This window comes from Salmo salar, chromosome 25 (assembly GCF_965601325.2).
Source record: "Salmo salar chromosome 25, fSalSal1, whole genome shotgun sequence".
NCBI lineage: Eukaryota > Metazoa > Chordata > Actinopteri > Salmoniformes > Salmonidae > Salmo > Salmo salar.
In genome coordinates this window covers 28,265,637-28,282,567 of record NC_138315.1, presented here as the reverse complement: position 1 = coordinate 28,282,567, position 16,931 = coordinate 28,265,637, and the positions used below count along the sequence as shown (strand labels likewise).

Genomic DNA, 16,931 nt, shown 5'->3' with positions numbered 1-16,931 from the left:
CCGAAGCGGATCCTTTGTCCGCACCACCCAGGGCACATGAACTGATTCCAGTGGCCAACCCAAAACAACGCCGCTGGTGGAGAGCAAGTCGGAGCAGGCTTCTAGCCAGACTTCGGAGGCGCGCACACCCCCCACCGCTTCCAAGTATATTACTCGCTAATGTCCATCCCTAGATAACAAAGTTGACGAAATCAGGGCAAGGGTTGCTTTCCAGAGAGACATCAGTGATTATAACATACTCAGTTTCACGGAAACATGTCTCTCTGGGGATATGCTGTCGGAGTCGGTACAGCCACCTGAATTCTCAGTGCATCGCACCGACAGCAATAAACATCTCTACGGGAAGAAGAAGGATGTATGTTTCATGATTAACGACACATTGTGTAATTGTAACAACATACAGGAACTCAAGTCCTTTTGTTCACCTGACCTAGAATTCCTCACAATCAAATGCCGACCGTATTATTTCCCAAGAGAATTCTCTTCAGTTATTGTCACAGCCATGTATATCAAATCAAATCAAATTGTATTTCTCACATGTGCCGAATACAACAGGTATTCCTTATTGTCACGACTTCAGCCGAAGTCGGTTTCTCTCCTTGTTCGGGCGGTGCTTTTCATTTTCCATTTGTTTTGTCTTGTTTTCTACACACCTGTTTTTCATTCCCCTAATTATTGTTCATGTATTTAACCCTCTATTTCCCCCATGGTGTTGTGCGGGATTGTTTTATGTCATGTTCGGTAATGTTGGTGACTGGTTATTTTGACGGGTGCTGTTTTTTGCCCGTGCGTAAAAGTTGATGTTCGTGTGTTTGTGTTTGGGCAAGTGTAGTGTTTTACCTTGCAACATTCATTATTGAGTAAAGTTACGTTGCTCCCAATTCTCTGCTCTCCTGCGCCTGACTGCATACACCAGCTACACCCACCATTATGACACTTACTGTCACAGTATCCACAGAAAATGGTGCCCCTCCTCGGCCGGGCGGCGCTCGCCGGTCGTCGTCGCCGGTCTACTAGCTGCCGCCGATCTGTGTTTCTGTGTTCATTGTGTTTTGTCTGTCTAGGTCCGCACCTGTTGTCATTTCTGTCATTAGTGGGGGGGTATTTAGTTTGTTCCTTTGGGGTTGTGTGTTGTGCGGGATTGTTTGTTTGTCAGCGGGTTTACGCTGTGGCCGTTTCTTCTCTATCGTTTTTATATTGGAGGATTTATTTTCTCGCCGGGCTGCGCCCCGTGCGTGATTTTCCCTTTGTGGATTACCTGTTTCCCTTTTGGGTATTGTGCACTCCCAGTGCCTTTTGATCACCTAGTGTTTGGGTGTGAATAAACTTCGAGCTACTGGCCGATATCTCCTGCATTTGACTCTACTCCTTCCTCCTGCCCTAAGTACCCGTGACAGAATCCCGCACCAGCAGGACCCGAAGCAACTTCAGTAGCTGAGCAGGTGTCGCAGCACGCCGGCCTCCTCCACCGCCTAGGCTCGGCGATGGACCAAGTACTGACCCGACTGGAGAGCTGGGAGAGAGGTACCTCCTCCACCAGACCAGCTCCAGTGGCTCAGCTGGCGCCCCTACCGACACCCCCTGAAGTGGGCTTGAGTGGGATTCGGATTACGCCACCGAGGGAATTTGATGGGACGGCCGCTGGGTGTAAGGGGTTCTTACTCCAAATCGAACTGTACCTGGCGACCGTCCGCCCCTCTCCCTCCGACGAGGAGAAAGTGAGCGTCCTCGTCTCCTGTCTTACGGGTAGAGCCCTGGAATGGGCCAACGCGGTATGGGAGGGCCCAGACTCGGCTCGGGACGACTACCCGGAGTTCACCCGTCGCTTCCGGGCGGTATTCGATCATCCCCCGGAGGGCAAGGCGGCGGGTGAGAGACTGTTTCATTTGAGACAGGGGACGAGGAGCGCTCAGGACTTCGCCTTGGAGTTCCGGACTCTCGCCGCGGGATCGGGGTGGAATGAGCGGGCCCTGATGGATCACTATCGCTGCAGTCTAAATGAGGATGTCCGTCGGGAGCTGGCTTGTAGGGACCACGCCATCACCCTCGACCAGCTGGTGGATTTATCCATCAGGCTGGACCACCTACTGGCTACCCGGGGACGTTCTAGTCGGGGTCTGTTCATTCCACCTCCCAGCCCTCCTGCTCCACTGCCCATGGAGATAGGAGGAGCTGCTCCGAGGAAGACCGGAGGGGGGGGCCTCTCCTGCACCCACTGTGGACGCAGAGGACACACTGCGGACCGGTGCTGGAGGGGTCCCCCCAGGAGTCCGGAGGGCAGGCAGAGCACTACATCAACCCCCCAGGTGAGTCAGCACCAGACACACCCAGAGCCCCCTGTCGACCACATGTACACTTCTGTTTGTTTTCCCGATTTTTTTTTTCTTCCCCTCACTCCCAGTATAAGGCACTAGTTGATTCAGGTGCAGCTGGGAGTTTTATGGACCGTGGGGTCGCTAATAGGTTAGGGATTCCCCTGGTTCAGCTGGACCACCCCTTCCCTGTGCACGCCCTAGATAGTCGACCGCTAGGGTCCGGCCAAGTGGAGGAGGTTACTGTGCCACTGGTTATGACGACGTGGGGGGGTCATGTGGAACCTATCAGCCTATACCTCATCGACTCCCCGGCGTTTCCGGTGGTACTGGGACTCCCCTGGCTAGCCACTCACAACCCTCAGATTTCGTGGAGGCAGAGGGCTCTTAAGGGGTGGTCAAGGGAGTGCTCAGGTGTAGGAGTTTCCATCGGTGCAACCACGGTGGAGAGTCCAGACCAAGTCTCTACCGTGCACATTCCTTCTGAATATGCCGATTTGGCTATCGCCTTCAGTAAAACGAAGGCAACTCAATTACCACCCCATCGACAGGGGGATTGTGCGATAAATCTCCAAGCTGACGCGGTCCTTCCTAGGAGTCATGTGTATCCTCTGTCTCAGGAGGAGACGGTGGCTATGGAGTCATACGTCGCGGAGTCCTTGAGACAGGGATACATACGGCCATCTAAATCACCCGTCTCCTCGAGTTTCTTTTTTGTGAAGAAGAAGGGAGGAGGCCTGCGCCCGTGCATTGACTATAGAGGTCTAAATTCCATCACAGTGGGGTTCAGTTACCCACTACCTCTCATTGCTACGGCAGTGGAGTCATTCCACAGGGCGCGCTTCTTCACCAAACTAGATCTCAGGAGTGCGTATAATCTGGTGCGTATCCGAGGGGGAGACGAGTGGAAAACCGAATTTAGTACCACATCTGGCCATTATGAGTACCTCGTCATGCCGTATGGGTTAACCTCTATGGGACCGGCGGGACGAATTCGTCCCACCTACGTAACAGCCACTGCCATCCTGTGGCGCGATTTTCAAAATCTTCAAAATCATATTACTTCAATTTCTCAAACATATGACTATTTTACAGCCATTTAAAGATAAGACTCTCGTTAATCTAACCACACTGTCCGATTTCAAAAAGGCTTTACAACGAAAGCAAAACATTAGATTATGTCAGCAGAGTACCAAGCCAGAAATAATCAGACACCCATTTTTCAAGCCAGCATATAATGTCACCAAAACCCAGAAGACAGCTAAATGCAGCACTCACCTTTGATGATCTTCATCAGATGACAACCCTAGGACATTATGTTATACAATACATGCATGTTTTGTTCAATCAAGTTCATATTTATATCAAAAACCAGCTTTTTACATTAGCATGTGACGTTCAGAACTAGCATACCCCCCGCAAACTTACGGGGAATTCGCTAACATTTTACTAAATTACTCACGATAAACGTTCACAAAAAGCATAACAATTATTTTAAGAATTATAGATACAGACCTCCTCTATGCACTCGATATGTCCGATTTTAAAATAGCTTTTTGGTGAAAGCACATTTTGCAATATTCTAAGTACATAGCCCAGGCATCACGGGCTCGCTATTTAGACACCCGGCAAGTTTAGCACTCACCATAATCATATTTACTATTATAAAAATGTCATTACCTTTTGTTGTCTTCGTCAGAATGCACACCCAGGACGTCTACTTCAATAACAAATGTTGGTTTGGTCCAAAATAATCCATCGTTATATCCGAATAGCGGCGTTTTGTTCGTGCGTTCCAGACACTATCCGAAATAGTAAAGAAGTGTCGCGCGCTTGGCGCAATTCCTGACAATAAAATTCAAAGTATTCCATTGCCGTACGTCGAAGCATGTCAACCGCTGTTTAAAATCAATTTTTACGTCATTTTTCTCGTAGAAAAGCGATAAAATTCCGACAGGGAATCTCCTTTTCGGCAAACAGAGGAAAAAATCCCAAAGGCGGGGGCGGTCGGGGTCACGCGCATAAGCTAGTGTCTCTTGATGGGCCACTTGAGAAAGGCGATAATGTGTTTCAGCCTGGGGCTGGAATGACGACATTCTCTTTTTTCCCGGGCTCTGAGAGCCTATGGACGACGTGGGAAGTGTCACGTTAGAGCAGAGATCCTTAGTAAATGATAGAGATGGCAAAGAAGTTCCAGAAATGGTCAGACAGGCCACTTCCTGTAAAGGAATCTCTCAGGTTTTGACCTGCCATTTGAGTTCTGTTATACTCACAGACACCATTCAAACAGTTTTAGAAAATTTAGGGTGTTTTCTATCCATATGTAATAAGTATATGCATATTCTAGTTACTGAGTAGGAGTGGTAACCAGATTAAATCGGGTATGTTTTTTATCCAGCCGTGTCAATGCTGCCCCCTAGCCCTAACAGGTTAAAAAATGCTCCCGCTGTCTTCCAATCCTTTGTGGACGAGGTTCTCCGAGACATGCTCGGACAGGGGGTGGTGGTGTACATCGATGACATCTTGATCTACTCCGCCACCCGTGCCGAGCATGTGGCTTTGGTGCGCAGAGTGCTTGGGCGGCTGCTGGAGCATAACCTATACGTCAAGGCTGAGAAATGTGAGTTCTCCAAACGAGCCGTCTCTTTCCTAGGATATTGCATTTCCACCACAGGGGTGGTGATGGAATGTGACCGCGTTACGGCTGTGCGTAATTGGCCTACCCCTACCACGTTGAAGGAGGTGCAACGGTTTTTGGGGTTCGCCAATTATTACCGGAGGTTTATCCGGGGTTTTGGTCAGGTGGCAGCTCCCATTACCTCACTGCTGAAGGGGGGTCCGGTGTGGCTGCGGTGGTCGGCGGAGGCGGACAGGGCCTTCCGTCATCTGAAGGTTCTGTTTACTGACGCTCCGGTGCTGGCGCATCCGGATCCCTCTTTGCCATTCGTGGTGGAGGTGGACGCGTCCGAAGCTGGGGTAGGAGCAGTTCTGTCACAGCCTTCGGGCGCTCCTCTGAAGCTCCGCCCCTGCGCTTTCTTTTCTAGGAAGCTAAGCCCGGCGGAGCGCAACTACGATGTGGGGACAGGGAGTTGTTAGCTGTGGTCAAGGCTTTGACAGTGTGGAGACATTGGCTTGAGGGGGCACGTCACCCTTTTCTCATCTGGACCGACCACCGTAACCTGGAGTACATACGGGCAGCGAGGAGACTGAATCCTCGTCAAGCCAGGTGGGCTATGTTCTTTACTAGGTTTCAGTTCACCCTTTCATACATTCCGGGTTCTTGGAACCGGAAGGCCGACGCACTGTCGCGTCTCTATGACACCGAGGAGAGGACCATCGATCCCGCTCCCATACTCCCTGCGTCCTGTCTAGTGGCGCCGGTAGTATGGGAGGTGGATGCGGACATCGAGCGGGCGGTTCAGTCAGAACCCATTCCGCCTCAATGTCCCGCGGGTCTGAGGTTCGTTCCGCTTGGTGTTCGCGATCGCCTGATCCGATGGGCCCACACTTTACCCTCCTCGGGTCATCCTGGGGTGGAACGGACAGTGCGAGGCCTGAAAGGGAAGTACTGGTGGCCCACCTTGGCTGAGGATGTAAGACACTATGTCTCTTCCTGTTCGGTGTGTGCCCAGTGCAAGGCTCCTAGGCACCTGCCTCGAGGGAAACTACAGCCCCTCCCCGTTCCACAGCGACCTTGGTCTCACCTCTCGGTGGATTTCCTAACTGATCTCCCGCCATCTCAGGGGAACACGACGATCCTGGTTGTTGTGGATCGGTTCTCGAAGTCCTGCCGTCTGCTCCCGTTGCCCGGTCTTCCTACGGCCCTACAGACCGCGGAGGCCCTATTCACCCATGTCTTCCGGCACTACGGGGTGCCCGAGGACATCGTATCTGATCGGGGTCCCCAGTTCACCTCCAGAGTGTGGAGGTCGTTTATGGAGAGGCTGGGGGTCTCGGTCAGCCTGACCTCGGGTTTCCACCCCGAGAGTAATGGGCAGGTAGAACGCATCAACCAGGATATGGGCAGGTTTCTGCGGTCATATTTCCAGGACCGGCCAGGGGAGTGGTCGAGGTTCGTGCCATGGGCCGAGATGGCCCAGAACTCTCAACGCCACTCCTCCACTAACTTGTCACCTTTTCAAGTTGTATTAGGTTATCAGCCGGTCCTGGTGCCTTGGCAGCAGAGCCAGACGGAGGCCCCTGCGGTGGAGGAATGGGTACAGCGCTCTCAGGAGACCTGGAGGGCTGTCCAGGAGTGCCTGAAGCGGGCTATCGGGCGACAGAAGGAGAGCGCTGACCGCCGCCGCAGTGAGGCTCCCGTATACAATCCAGGGGATAGAGTCTGGCTCTCGACCCGGAACCTGCCCCTCCGCCTGCCCTGCCGGAAGCTGGGGCCGCGATTTGTGGGGCCGTTCAAAGTCCTGAGGAGAATAAATGAGGTGTGTTATAGGTTACAACTCCCTTCATATTACCGCATTAACCCCTCGTTTCATGTGTCTCTCCTCAGGCCGGTGGTAGCTGGTCCACTGCAGGACGCTGAGGTGCGGGAGGTCCCTCCGCCCCCCTGGACATCAGGGGGGCCCCGGCGTACACAGTCCGGGCCATCCTGGACTCCCGACGTCAGGTAGGGGGCCTGCAGTACCTCATGGACTGGGAGGGGTACGGCCCGGAGGAGAGGTGCTGGGTTCCGGTGGAGGACATTTTGGATCCCACTATGCTCCAGGAGTTCCATCGTCTCCGTCCGGACCGGCCGGCGCCTCGGCCTCCGGGTCGTCCCCGAGGCTGGCGTCGGCGCGCTGCGGGAGCCGTGCGTCAGGGGAGGGGTACTGTCACAGTATCCACAGAAAATGGTGCCCCTCCTCGGCACCGGTCGTCGTCGCCGGTCTACTAGCTGCCGCCGATCTGTGTTTCTGTGTTCATTGTGTTTTGTCTGTCTAGGTCCGCACCTGTTGTCATTTCTGTCATTAGTGGGGGGGTATTTAGTTTGTTCCTTTGGGTTTGTGTGTTGTGCGGGATTGTTTGTTTGTCAGCGGGTTTACGCTGTGGCCGTTTCTTCTCTATCGTTTTTATATTGGAGGATTTATTTTCTCGCCGGGCTGCGCCCCGTGCGTGATTTTCCCTTTGTGGATTACCTGTTTCCCTTTTGGGTATTGTGCACTCCCAGTGCCTTTTGATCACCTAGTGTTTGGGTGTGAATAAACTTCGAGCTACTGGACGATATCTCCTGCATTTGACTCTACTCCTTCCTCCTGCCCTAAGTACCCGTGACACTTACAGTGAAATGCTTATTTACAAGCCCTAACCAACAATGCAGTTAAAAAATATATATAAAATACCTTACAAAAAATTAAAATAAATAAATACAAGTAACAAATAATGAAAGAGCAGCAGTAAAATAACAATAGCGAGGCTACATACAGGGGGTACCAGTACAGAGTCACTGTGCAGGGGCACCGGTTAGTCGAGGTAATTGAGGTAATATGTACATGTACAGTGCAAGTCGGAAGTTTACATACACTTAGGTTGGAGTCATTAAAACTTGTTTTTCAAACACTCCACAAATTCCTTGTTAACAAACTATAGCTTGGGAAGTCGGTTAGGACATCTACTTTGTGCATGAAAAAAGTAATTTTTCCACCAATTGTTTACAGAGAGATTATTTCACTTATAATTCACTGTATCACAATTCCAGCGGGTCAGAAGTTTACATACACTAAGTTGACTGTGCCTTTAAACAGCTTGGAAAATTCCAGAAAATGTTGTCATGGCTTTAAAAGCTTCTGATAGGCTAAATTACATCATTTGAGTCAATTAGAGGTATACCTGTGGATGTATTTCAAGGCCTATTTTCAAACTCAGTGCCTCATTCTTTGACATCATGGGAAAAAAAGGTTTGGTTCATCTTTGGGGGCAATTTCCAAACACCTGAAGGTCCCACGTTCATCTGTACAAACAATAGTACCAAGTATAAACACCATGGGACCACGCAGCCGTCATACCGCTCAGGAAGGAGACGCATTCTGTCTCCTAGAGATGAATGTACTTTGGTGCGAAAAGTGCAAATCAATCCCAGAACAACAGCAAAGGACCTTGTGAAGATGCTGGATGAAAACAGGTACAAAAGTAACTATATCCACAGTAAAACGAATCCTATATCGACATAACCTGAAAGGCCGCTCAGCAAGGAAGAAGCCACTGCTCCAAAACCGCCATAAAAAAGCCAGACTACAATTTGCAACTGCACATGTGGACAAAGATCGTACTTTTTGGAGAAATGTCCTCTGGTCTGATGAAACAAAAATAGAACTGTTTGGCCATAATGACCATCATTATGTTTGGAGGAAAAAGGGGGATGCTTGCAAGCCGAAGAACACCATCCCAACCATCAAGCAGCATCATGTTGTGGGGGTGCTTTGCTGCAGGAGGGACTGGTGCACTTCACAAAATAGATGGCATCATGAGGTAGGAAAATGATGTGGATATATTGAAGCAACTCAAGACATCATTTAGGAAGTTAAAGCTGGGTCTCAAATGGGTATTCCAAAAGGACAATGACCCCAAGAATACTTCCAAAGTTGTGGCAAAATGGCTTAAGGACAACAAAGTCAAGGCATTGGAGTGGCCATCACAAAGCCCTGACCTCAATCCCATAGAACATTTGTGGGCAGAACTGAAAAAGCATGTGCGAGCAAGGAGGCCTACAAACCTGACTCAGTTACACCAGCTCTGTCAGGAGGAATGGGCAAATGTTCACCCAACTTATTGTGGGAAGCTTGTGGAAGGCTACCCGAAATGTTTGATCCAAGTTAACCAATTTAAAGTCAATGCTACCAAATACTAATTGAGTGTATGTAAACTTCTGACCCACTGGGAATGTGATGAAAGTAACCTGTTAGGGCTAGGGGGCAGTATTGACACGGCTGGATAAAAAACATACCCGATTTAATCTGGTTACCACTCCTACCCAGTAACTAGAATATGCATATACTTATTACATATGGATAGAAAACACCCTAAATTTTCTAAAACTGTTTGAATGGTGTCTGTGAGTATAACAGAACTCAAATGGCAGGTCAAAACCTGAGAGATTCCTTTACAGGAAGTGGCCTGTCTGACCATTTCTTGAACTTCTTTTCCATCTCTATCATTTACTAAGGATCTCTGCTCTAACGTGACACTTCCCACGTCGTCCATAGGCGCTCAGAGCCCGGGAAAAAACAGAATGTCGTCATCCCAGCCCCAGGCTGAAACACATTATCGCCTTTCTCAAGTGGCCGATCAAGGGACACTGGGCTTATGCGCGTGACCCGACCGCCCCCGCCTTTGGGATTTTTTCCTCTGTTTGCCGAAAAGGAGATTCCCTGTCGGAATATTATCGCTTTTCTACGAGAAAAATGGCGTAAAAATTGATTTTAAACAGCGGTTGACATGCTTCGAAGTACGGTAATGGAATATTTAGAATTTTATTGTCACGAATTGCGCCATGCGCGCGACACTTCTTTACTATTTCGGATAGTGTCTGGAACGCACGAACAAAACGCCGCTATTCGGATATAACGATGGATTATTTTGGACCAAACCAACATTTGTCATTGAAGTAGCAGTCCTGGGTGTGCATTCTGACGAAGACAACAAAAGGTAATCAAACTTTTATAATAGTAAATATGAATATGGTGAGTGCTAAACTTGCCGGGTGTCTAAATAGCGAGCCCGTGATGCCTGGGCTATGTACTTAGAATATTGCAAAATGTGCTTTCACCAAAAAGCTATTTTAAAATCGGACATTTAACGAGTGCATAGAGGAGGTCTGTATCTATAATTCTTAAAATAATTGTTATGCTTTTTGTGAACGTTTATCGTGAGTAATTTAGTAAAATGTTAGCGAATTCCCCGGAAGTATGCTAGTTCTGAACGTCACATGCTAATGTAAAAAGCTGGTTTTTGATATAAATATGAACTTGATTGAACAAAACATGCATGTATTGTATAACATAATGTCCTAGGGTTGTCATCTGATGAAGATCATCAAAGGTGAGTGCTGCATTTAGCTGTCTTCTGGGTTTTGGTGACATTATATGCTGGCTTGAAAAATGGGTGTCTGATTATTTCTGGCTTGGTACTCTGCTGACATAATCTAATGTTTTGCTTTCGTTGTAAAGCCTTTTTGAAATCGGACAGTGTGGTTAGATTAACGAGAGTCTTGTCTTTAAATAGCTGTAAAATAGTCATATGTTTGAGAAATTGAAGTAATAGGATTTTTAAGGTTTTGAAAATCGCGCCACAGGCTGCCAGTGGCTGTTACGTAGGTCCCACCTAGCCCATAGAGGATATAAAAGCTGAAATAAATCATTCTCTCTACTATTATTCTAACATTTCATATTTTTAAAATAAAGTGGTGATCCTAACTGACCTAAGACAGGACATTTTTACTAGGATTAAATGTCAGGAATTGTGAAAAACTGAGTTTAAATGTATTTGGCTAAGGTGTATGTAAACTTCCGACTTCAACTGTAGGTAAAGTGACTGTTGCATAGATAATAACAGAGAGTAGCAGCGGTGTAAAAGAGGAGGGGGGGGGGGGGTGGCAATGCAAATAGTCTGGGTTGCCATTTGATTAGATGTTTTGGAATCTTATGGCTTGGGTGTAGAAGCTGTTTAGAAGCCTCTTGGACCTCGAGTTAGCGCTCCGGTACCGCTTGCCATGCGGTAGCAGAGAGAACATTCTATGACTAGGGTGGCTGGAGTATTTGGCCATTTTTAGGGCCTTCCTCTGACACCACCTGGTATAGAGGTCCTGGATGGCAGGAAGTGCTGGGCCGATGTACTTGCCATATGCATTACCCTCTGTAGTGCCTTGTGGTTGGAGACCGAGCAGTTGGCATACCTGGCAGTGGTGCAACCAGTCAGGATGCTCTCGATGGTGCAGCTGAAGAACCTTTTGAGGATCTGAGGACCCATGTCAAAACTTGTCAGTCTCCTGAGGGGGAATTGGTTTTGTCGTGCCCTCTTCACGTCTGTCTTGGTGTGCTTGGACCTTGTTAGTTTGTTGGTGATGTGGACACCAAGGAACTTGAAGCTCTCAACCTGCTCCATTACAGTCCCATCGATGAGAATGGAGGCGTCTTCGGTCCTCCTTTTCCTGTAGTCCACAATCATCTCCTTTGTCTTGATCACATTGAGGGAGAGGTTGTTGTCGTGGCACCACATGGCCAGGTCTCTGACCTCCTCTCTATAGGCTGTCTCGTCCTTGTCGGTGTTCAGGCCTACCACTGTCGTGTCATCTGCAAACTTAATGATGGTGTTGGAGTTGTGCTTGGCCGCGCATTCATGAGTGAACAAGGAGTACAGGAGGGGACTGAGCACACACCCCTGAGGGGCCCCCGTGTTGAGGATCAGCGTGGTGGATGTGTTGTTACCTACCCTTTACACCTGGAGGCGGCCCGTCAGGAAGTCCAGGATCCAGTTGCAGAGGGAGGTGTTTTGTCCCAGGGTCCTTAGCTTAGTGATGAGCTTTGAGGGCATGTTGAACGCTGAGCTGTAGTTAATGAATAGCATTCTCACATATGTGTTCTTTTTGTCTAGGTGGGAAAGGGCAGTGTGGAGTGCAATAGAGATTGCATCATCTTTGGATCTGTTAGGGTGGTATGCAAATTGGAGTGGGTCTCGGGTTTCTGGGATAATGGTGTTGATGTGAGCCATGACCAGCCTTCCAAAGCACTCCATGGCTACGGACGTGAGTGCTACGGGTCGGTAGTCATTTAGGCAGGTTACCTTAGTGTTCTTGGGCACAGGGACTATGGTGGTCTGCTTGAAACATATTGGTATTACAGACTCAGACAGGGAGAGATTGAAAATGTCAGTGAAGACACTTGCCAGTTGGTCAGCGCGTGTTCGGGGTACAGGTCCTGGTAATCCGTCTGGCCCTGTTGCCTTATGAATGTTGACCTGTTTAAAGGTCTTATTCACATCGGCTGCGGAGAGCATGATCACACAGTCGCCCGGAACAGCTAATGCTCTCATGCATGTTTCAGTGTTACTTGCCTCAAAGCGAGGTTTGAAGTAATTTAGCTCGTCTGATAGGCTCGTGTCACTGTGCAGCTCTCGGGCTGGGCTTCCCTTTGTAGTCTGTAATAGTTTGCAAGCCCTGCCACATCCAACGAGCGATACCACGACAGCCCTCAAGGAACTTCACTGAATTTACTGGACTTGATGCAAACTGGAAAACATACATCCTGAGGCTGCATTTATTGTAGCTGGGGATTTTAACAAAGCCAATTTGAGGAAAAGGCTACCTAAATTCTATCAGCATATCGACTGTAGCACTAGCGCTGGAAAAACACTGGGCCATTGTTACTATAAAAACACTGGACCATTGTTACTCTAACTCCTATAGGAAGAAACTAAAACAGGAAGTACCCGTGCCAAGGACTATTCAACGCTGGTTTGACCAATCGGAAACCACGATTGTTTTGATCACGTGGACTTGAATATGTTCTGGGTAGCCTCAGAGAATAATATCGACGTATACACTGATTCGGTGAGTGAGTTTTTAAGGAAGTGTATAGGAGATGTTGTACCCACTGTCTATTAAAACCTACCCGAACTAGAAACCGTTGATTGAAAGCAACATTCGCGCAAAACTGAAAGTGAATACCATTGCATTTAACCATGGCAAGACGACTGGGAATATGGCAGAATACAAACAGAGTAGTCATTCCCTCTGCAAAGCAATCAAACAAGCAAAATGTCAGTATTGAGACAAAGTGGAGTCACAATTCAACGGCTCAGACGTGAGGCGGATGTGGCAGGGTCAACAGAAAATCATGGACTACAAAAAGAAAACCAGCCACGTCGCGGACACCGACATCTTGCTTCCAGGACTGTGGGCTCTCCTTCTCCGTGGCCAACGTGAGTAAGACATTTAAACGTGTTAACCCTCCAAAGGCAGCCGGCCCAGACGGCATCATGAGCCGCGTTCTCAGAGCATGCGCAGACCAGCTGGCTGGTGTGTTTACGGACATATTCAATCTCTCCCTATCCCAGTCTGCTGTCCAAACATGCTTCAAGATGGCCACCATTGTTCCTGTACCCAAGAATGCAAAGGTAACTGAACTAAATTACTATTGCTCTGTAGCACTCACTTCTGTCATCATGAAGTGCTTTGAGTGACTAGTCAAGGATCATATCACCTCCACCTCCACATTCAACACCTTAGTACCCTCCAAGCTCATCATTAAGCTTGAGGCCCTAGGTCTCAACCCTGCCCTGTGCAATTGAGTCCTGGACTTCCTGACAGGCCACCCCCAGGTGGTGAAGGTAGGAAACACTGGGGCCCCACAAGGGTGCGTGCAAAGCCCCCTCCTGTACTCTCTGTTCACCCATGACTGCGTGGCCATGCACGCCTCCAACTCAATCATCAAGTTTGCAGACGACACAACAGTAGTAGGCTTGATTACCAACAACGACGCAACAGCTTACAAGGAGGAGGTGAGGGCTCTCGGAGTGTGGTGTCAGGAAAATAACCTCTCACTCAAAGTCAATAAAACAAAGGAGTTTAGGAAACAGCAGAGGAAGCACATCGACGGGACAGCAGTGGAGAAGGTGGAAAGTTTTAAGTTCCTCAGCGTACATATCACTGACACACTGAAATGGTCCACCTTCTGGTTTTGACATGTCTGAATCTCATTTTGACATGTCTGAATTTCAAATCTCACCTGATTAGAAACAAGGCAAAAGTAAACATGTTGTCCCTGGCCTTCCCTGTGGCTCATTTGGTAGAGCATGGTGTGTGCAACGCCAGGGTTGTGGGTTCAATTCCCACGGGGGGTGCCAGCACAACAAACAAAAAAAATTCTGAAATGTATGCATTCACTACTGTAAGTCGCTCTGGATAAGAGCGTCTGCTAAATGACTGAAATGTAAATGTCCCACACTAATGATGCAGCGCCCCCCTTGGGCCAATGAGTGACAACAATTCAAGCTCAAACGAGACAGGATATATGCTTGATCAAAGTTTTGAATTTTAGTTTGGCCTATCAGTGTAATTATGTAACTGCCGGATCTATATGGCAAGATGCATCATTCACCCAAGTTTCGTCAAAATCGGGCCGTGGAGTCGGAGATATTGCGTGTGACTAATGAACAAACGTACGGACGGAGACAGATCCACAGTCCCCCTTCCGATTTAATCGTGGGGGACAACAACGATGTGAAAATAGAAATAAGAAAGAAATAAGCGAAAGACAAAGGACAGAGCCCTCCACACAACCTATCCAATTAGTTTTGCAAGAGAGAAAGCTTGGTGACAGCTTGGTAATTAAGTTCTGTCTCCTATGGCTGCTGGGTGCATCACTAACCATGATCAAAAAGGATGCAGCGCCCCCCCTTGGGCTTTTCAGTGTAATTTTGTAAATGACGAATTTCTATGGCTAGATGCATCATTCACCAAGTTTCATCAAAATCGGGCCAGTGGTGTCTGAGATATTGCGTGTGACTAACATATGTAGAGTTGATTACTATAGCACCCCCCTTGGGTCAATCAATATAATTTTGTAAATGCTGGCTCTCTATGGCAAGACGCATCATTCACCCTAGTTTTGTCAAAATCAGGCAGTGGTGTCGGAGATATCGTGTGGGTTAGCTAGACTCATGTCCCTTAGCATGTGCCCGTTACAGCACCACCATGTGGTCGATATGAATGTTCTTGCATATGTGAGTCTGGACAGTGTTTGCAACATGTGTACCAAATTGTGTTATAATACAAATATCCTTTACTAACTTATATGCACTTATGTTCCAGACCACATCCACGTGAATGTTTATTGGTCAATAGCGGCCATGTTGTTTTAGTTACTAGTCTGGAAAATATTGCGCTGAGAGATGTCCGTAGATGTCACATATCAAGTTTCATGTAGATCGGTCATTCGGTGCTAGAACAGTAGCGTTTTTCACAAAATACTAAATGGCGGAAAATCCATCATGGCGGACCTCATGGATCCCTGAGGCCAATTTCTTCCTTGTGAGGAGAGGGAAATTTCATGACTTTCGGTCAAATTTAGCATTTTTTATTTCTTGTTATAGTGCCACCATCTGGCCAATCAGTGTAATGTTGTAAATGCTGGATCTCTATGGCAAGAGGCATCATTCACCTAAGTTTAATCAAAATTGGACCAGAGCTGTCTGAGATATCAAATCAATTGAAATGTTATTAGTCACATGCGCCAAATACAACAACTGTAGACCTTACAGTGAAATGCTTACTTACAAGCCCCTAACCAACAATGCAGTTTAAAATATATGAATAAGAAATAAAAGTAACAAGTAGTTAAAGAGCAGCAGTAAAATAACAATAGCGAGACTATATACAGAGGGTACCGGAGTGAATGTGTGGGGTCACCGGTTAGTCGAGGTAATTGAGGTAATATGTACATATAGGTAGAGTTATTAAAGTGACTATGCATAGATAATAACAGAGAGTAGCAGCGGCATAAACGGGGGGGGGGGGGGGGGGCAATGCAAATAGTCTGGGTAGCCATTTGACTAGATGTTCATTGCGTGTGTGACTAACGAACGTATGAACGAATGCACGGATGAGAACAGACGCACAGATCCACAGTCCCCTCCCCGATTTCATCGTGGATGACAATTAACTGACAGACAAAATGTTTGGGTTATAAGCAAAATAATGTAAACAAGAACACAGAACACTTGATACGAACAGGGAATGGCGATGCTTATTTACGGCGGGTCGATATAGGGCTTGTTGGTTTTCTAATTAAGTCATATTTATGCATGTGAATAAGGCCAACTGGCAGGATGTTTTAGACCTTCATGAATATTCATGAGTTATGAGGTCAGGAGCCATATATTATATGGGCGAGACAGAAAGATGTCAGGAATGTGTATAGGCCAATAAGATGGGACCTGTGTCTGTCCCATCATAAGCCTATATTGCCACAAGAGCAATGGCAATGACCATGGCATAGTCTGATATATTGGAAGTTATAAACCAGAGATTAATAATTGCCCATTTTGATACTGGACTAAACATAGGCCTACACCTGAAGTGAAAGAATGCCATACACGTACCAGTTACATCTCAATCTCTGACAGAGAACCCGTCACCGAGTAGAAGCATGTCATTCAAGCTGCAGCACCAGGATGCCAACTTCATACAGTACATTAATCAATATCTGTCATATCTATTCTTCTTCTCTCTTCCCTCTCTTTGTCTCCTGTCTGTGTTACTATAGGAGGTAGATGTGTGTAGTTTCAGTTCTCTGGGTCGCCTCCTGCGTTTCGGCTTCTCTGCCATGTTTGGTTTTGGCGGGCGGACGCTGGCCCTGGCGGAAAGGCATCAATGGATGCCACCTGGGCAGAAACGGGAGTTCGCTGTGATCAAAACGCTAGCAAACCTCAAGTAAGTCTCTCACTAGAACCCTAAAACTCAACTCTGGACCTCGAAGCCAGTTCCACTGTGCTTTTCATTGTTCCCCTCTAATCAGGGACTGATTTACACCTGGGACATCAGGTGGGCGCAATTCATTATCAGGTAGAACAGATAACCAGCAGGCTCTGGACCTCGTAGGGTAAGAGTTGAATACACCTGCTCTAGAGAGT

General features: G+C 47.8%; 1 protein-coding gene across 1 annotated transcript in view; it reads left to right on the top strand.

Annotated features, from left to right (window-relative positions):
• Positions 1–16,931, top strand: part of LOC106586405 (ceramide kinase-like protein) — a 44,731-nt gene that overhangs the window by 23,243 nt on the left and 4,557 nt on the right. The window contains exons 4-5 of the mRNA XM_082969229.1: positions 1,414–1,718; positions 16,565–16,731. Of these exons, the coding sequence (XP_082825355.1) occupies positions 1,414–1,718; positions 16,565–16,731 (472 nt within the window). The remainder of the gene's footprint in view (positions 1–1,413; positions 1,719–16,564; positions 16,732–16,931) is intronic.